The sequence below is a fragment of the Mustela putorius genome, unplaced genomic scaffold, assembly GCF_011764305.1.
Source record: "Mustela putorius furo isolate JIRA1106 unplaced genomic scaffold, ASM1176430v1.1 tig00000767_pilon_pilon_pilon, whole genome shotgun sequence".
Taxonomy (NCBI): domain Eukaryota; kingdom Metazoa; phylum Chordata; class Mammalia; order Carnivora; family Mustelidae; genus Mustela; species Mustela putorius.
Genome location: NW_025421472.1, coordinates 1 through 5,479, shown reverse-complemented (window position 1 = coordinate 5,479; position 5,479 = coordinate 1). Strand labels below are relative to the sequence as shown.

Sequence of the window (5,479 nt, the reverse complement as noted above, 5' to 3'; positions counted from 1 at the left end):
TGCAATAAACAGAGGTGCATGTATCCCTTTGAATTGTTTTTGCATTGTATTGAATTTTGTATTTTGTATTGAAGTGTTTTTGTATTCTTTAGGTAAATACCCAGCACTATGACTATAGGATCATAGGGTCTATTTCCAAATTTTAATGAATTTCTCTACTATTTTCCAGAGTGACTGCACCAATTTGCATTCCCACCAACATTGCATGAGGGTTCCTTTTTCTATCTATTCATTTTTAAAGATTATACACAAAAGTGAGATTGTACAGTATTTTTTTAAAGATTTATTTTTTAAAAGATATTATTTATTTATTTGACAGAGATCACAAGCAGGTAGAGAAGCAGACGGGGGCAGGGGGAAGAAGCAGGCTCCCCACTGAGCAGAGAGCCTGACGCAGGTCTCGATCCCAGGATCCTGAACCATGACCTGAGTTGAAGACAGAGGCCTTAACCCACTGAGCCACCCAGGCACCCCTGAAATTGTACAGCATTTTTTATCTGACTTATTTCACTTAGAATAATGCTCTCAAATTCCATCTATGCTACTACAAATGGTAAGATTTCCTTCTTTATGGCTGAATAATATTCGTGTGTGTATCACATTTTCTTTATCCATTTATCCATTGTGCTAATTGTTTAATGATATCTCCATTCTCAGAATAAACCTTTAAAATATAAACTGAGAAAACAGAGAAGGAAGCACAGATCAAATTTCTGAGAAACAAATGTTTAAGCTTTATCAAAGAGAATGATAAAAGGGATAAAAAGGAGATAGAAAGATAAAGGATCCCAGAAGGAAAAAGAATGGTGTAAAGTTCAGTCTTCCAAAAAGGTGGGAGTGGAGCATCTCTTCCTTTGAATGTCCTGGATGTTAGAAAGAAAAGTGGGTGAAGGTAGAAGCATGTAGAAATGGAAGTTAAATTTAGGTGAAGCAAAACTATGATAGGTCTTTTCATGTTCTCAAGTTGGCTGCAAATACGCCTTTAGGGGCGCCTGGGTAGCTCAGTGGGTTAAAGCTTCTGCCTTCAGCTCAGATCATGATCCCAGGGTTCTGGGATTGAGCCCCACATCGGGCTCTGCTCAGCAGGGAGCCTGCTTCCCCCTCTCTCCCTCTGCCTGCCTCTCTGCCTACTTGTGATCTCTATCTGTCAAATAAATAAATAAAATCTTTAAAAAAAATATGCCTTTAGTTGGTGAGATTGCTGAGCATTAAATAAAGACCTATGGAACCCTTGCTAGAGAAAAATTTATAGAACATGGAGGAAAATGAAATATTAGAAGGTGCTAGTCTTAATTATTTTTCATACAGCCAAGATAGACATCTGAAGGACAGAGACACTCCTTTCATAATTAGAGATGCAGCCTGAGTTTGGAACCAATTGGAAGACAGTGAATGTCTTGGGTAAGATTTGAACATAGCAGGGGTCCATATCTTTTACAAAGTGGTTCTGGGCCAAAGACCACAGAAAGCTCTTTTTCCACTCAATTCCTCAATGAAGAGTGCCTTGTGATATTCGCTTAATTGATATTGAATGTTGATTACCCAATGATTTTTAATATATATATATATATATATATATATATACATATATATATATATAATTTATTTATTTATTTGACAGATCACAAACAAGCAGAATGGCAGGCAGGAATGGGGGACGGTACAGAAGCTTTAACCCACTGAGCCACCCAGGTGCCACTTACCCAATGCTTTTCAAACATGTTGAGGGCAGAGATCATGTATTTCTCATAATGTATATTAGGATTATTTTCTAATTGAAGGACTAGAAATGAGATCAAGAGCTAATCCTTCCATGTGAATGGTCAGAGTTTGAAATTGAATGCTATAATTCTGCCGATACTGGATACCTTCTGGAAGAGCCCTGTGGAAGTGGATGACAGGAAGAAAATTTTCAATGGCCACATCAGCCTCCAATATCACCTCAACCCATCCGGCAGTCTTTGTGTTAATGGGAATCCCAGGCCTGGAGCACTTACATAACTGGATTTCCATTCCCTTCTGCTCAGCCTATACGTTAGCCCTGCTAGGCAACTGTACCCTCCTCTTCATTATTCAGGCTGATGCAGCCCTCCATGAGCCCATGTACCTCTTTCTGGCCATGTTGGCAACCATTGACCTGGTCCTCTCCTCTACAACACTTCCCAAAATGTTAGCTGTTTTTTGGTTCAGAGATCGGGAGATCAGCTTCTATGGCTGTCTGGTCCAGATGTTCTTTCTCCATTCCTTCTCTATCATGGAGTCAGCAGTGCTGCTGGCCATGGCCTTTGACCGCTACGTGGCTATCTGTAAGCCCCTGCACTACAGTACAGTGCTGACTGGGCCCCTTATCACCAAGATTGGCATGGCTGCTGTGGCTCGGGCTGTGACACTAATGACTCCACTCCCTTTTCTGCTCAAACGCTTCCACTACTGCCGAGGCCCCATGATTGCCCACTGCTACTGTGAGCACATGGCCGTGGTAAGGCTGGCCTGTGGGGATACTCGCTTCAACAATATCTATGGCATTGCTGTGGCCATGTTTATAGTGGTGTTGGACCTGCTGTTTGTTATCTTGTCTTATATCTTCATCCTTCGGGCAGTCCTACAGCTTGCCTCTCAGGAGGCCCGCTACAAGGCCTTTGGGACTTGTGTCTCTCACATAGGTGCAATCTTAGCCTTTTACACACCTGTGGTCATCTCTTCAGTCATGCACCGTGTGGCTCGCCAGGCTGCTCCTCATGTCCACATACTCTTTGCTAATTTCTATCTGCTCTTCCCACCCATGATCAATCCCATCATCTATGGTGTCAAGACCAAGCAGATTCGTGAGCGAGTCTTAGGACTATTCCCAAGAAAGAATGTCTAAGTGTAGTGTGAGAGGCAGGTGGAGAAAGAGTGGGACAGACTGAATGCTGGAATCGGGGCAGGGGTATGAGAGGAAATAGAAGGATGCCAGAGTTTACATGCACAAGGAGGAAAACTAAATGATGTCCTGGTAAAATGAAAAAAAATCAATTGATGCCCTGAAACTTAGTCATCAGTCTGATCAGGATTCATGGTACAATGTCCTTTGATAGCCTTTGGATTCAAACTGCTGACTTTGCTTTCTTCCCAAAGAGCCCACTCTATTACGAGGCATGACAAAGGCTTGACTCACTCTATCTTTGGTAATGTCATCTAAAGACACAAAGATGCTTTCAATTTTACTAAGACTTTGAGAACCTGAGTTTCTCTCCAGAGTCACTGGAATTAGGACCTGGGAAGGACCAAAATTTCATCTGAGGCAAGAGTAACTGTAATAATCTGAAAGCTGATGTCCAGTCTCTGGGTAAATACTACCAGTTTGGGGGAGCTCATGATCTTCCAGCACTACAGGTTCTAAGTCAGTTTTGCTCGTTAAAATTTATTTCTTCAATTGAATCAGCTTATGTAGTCTTTGACTTCTTTTGACTTCTATATTCTCATGGCCAGTCCCTTTCATTAAACATTTTGAGTAAAACATGTCCTCTGACATTTCTTTATCCATCATACAACACTTTCTTTGCAAATACATGTAGCTTATGTTTTCACCAAGAATGTGAATTCTTCATTTACTTGAGAATCCAGTCACAAAACATCGAGTACCACATCTATGCTGGGTACTGGGAATATATCTATATCTATATCTATATCTATATCTATATCTATATCTTTAAGATGGGCATGCTGTACTTATGTCTATGTCCAAAGAGAGAGAAGTCTGCTTGAGATTTTTCTCCTATCCTATCTGTCTCCCTCTGAATCCACTCCCTGCTTGGGCATGCTCCCTAAAATAAATAAATAAATGTTAAAAAAAATGAAGGTGTCATGTGGCAATCTCACTTTGTCTCAATATCCTAGGTGATCATCTATCATGGGAGAGTGCTGAGTCCACATTACTCCAAGGCCAAAGTTAGGAAAGATGAAGTAGGATCCAGTATACTTCTGTCAAAAGGGAATATGTATAGCTGGGGCATAGAGCTTTGAGATTGCTTTTAAAACATAACTTACCAAAACTAAATCATGCAGAAATAGAAACCCTAAGCATAACTTGTGTGAAAATTAAATCAGTAATCAAAACCTCCCATTAAAGAAAAACCCAGAAAACACAGGGTTAAATTGGTGAATTCTACCAAATATTTAAATAACTAACTCCTTCTCAATTTTGTAAATAAACAAAATTTGTTGGTTTACTCTCTTCTCAAATTTGTAAACAATCAAAAAAAACCATGACTCTGTACAAAAACTGTACCTATAGTCAATAATGTATTATACACTAAAAATTTGTTAAGAACACTTAATATGAGAGCTATCCTCTAATCACAATAAGACAAAATAAAGACAATTTAAAAAGCATCTTTAAAATTAAAGTTATGGAAAACTGTAGTGAGCAAAGTTCATGGCAGACCCTGATATTAACTAGTTTCCTTCTTTGAAAAATAGCATGAAAGTCAGCTGTAGGTAGACTATCACTCTTATTTTATAAATATCTGAATTATTAATAAGTAATCATATCATCATCAACATCATAATGGCTTCTTGATTATATAGTTAGTGATCTATTCTTCCAGTGATTTAGGAACAACTGGACTTATTTCCATTTTAGAGGAAGGAAGCAGATCTGAGATCAGGGAAGTGTCATTCCAAAGTTACTAATTACATTCCAAAGTTAGCTTAGAATCTGCTTAGCTTCAGTCAATATGTAAAATGTATGCAAAATAGATCAGATAACTTTGCTTGGTTAAGGTGGAGATCCTCCCTTTGCAGGTCACAGTCGAACAGGAATTGGGTGAAGTTTATGTTTTAATAAGGCTCTCTTTATTAGAAGACACTGCAAGGAGCAGGTAGAGGTAAGCAGAAGCAAATTAAAAACTAAGGCACAAGGATCTACCTGAAGTGCTTGGTGTCTGAAGAGTTAAAAGCATGACCCCTGGGAGATATGGGAGGGGCATGGGCTGTGGGGAAACTACCAGGGGTGGGAGCCCTGAGTCAGGGGAGTTCCCTTGTGTTATCTGTAGAGAAGAGGTGGAGCCTTCCATGAGCCCTTGAAAACCCAGTTTGTGCTTCTACAACCTTTTTTTCAGAGGGAGATCAGAGACTTGCAAAGACAAAAGCCAGTGGCTCCCTTCCCAGCTCCCTCCTTCTCAAACACTTCCCCACTGAAGCTGCATGAAGCCATGGCGTGGCCACGCATTCTACCATCAGACAAAATCACTACTGCGGAAACAAAGCTGGACTAAGGGAAACAAGACAGAGAACAGTGTGGAACGCGTGAGAAGTGATACGGGCACTAGCCAATTTGCCTCCTACAGCTAGCTCCCGTATCCGCCTTCCCTGCTCGTTCTTCTCATCCTGATTTCCTCTATTTTGGTTCTTTTTTTTTTTTTAGCTTTGATTCATTCATTTGGACATGACAGAGATCAAAGCCCGGCAGAGGCGGAGAGAGGAAAACGCAGGCTTC

At 40.3% G+C, this 5,479-nt stretch overlaps 1 protein-coding gene across 1 annotated transcript; it reads left to right on the top strand.

Moving 5' to 3' along the window:
* Positions 1-1,915: 1,915 nt before the first annotated feature.
* LOC123393229 (olfactory receptor 52K1-like) lies at positions 1,916-2,866 on the top strand. The gene has a single exon (XM_045084560.1). The coding sequence runs from the start codon at positions 1,916-1,918 to the stop codon at positions 2,864-2,866; it is 951 nt and encodes a 316-aa protein (XP_044940495.1).
* Positions 2,867-5,479: the final 2,613 nt, after the last annotated feature.

Coding starts and splice junctions, on each gene's coding strand:
- LOC123393229 (XM_045084560.1), top strand. CDS start 1,916: ATGGCCACATCAGCCTCCAATATCACCTCAACCCATCCGGCAGTCTTT.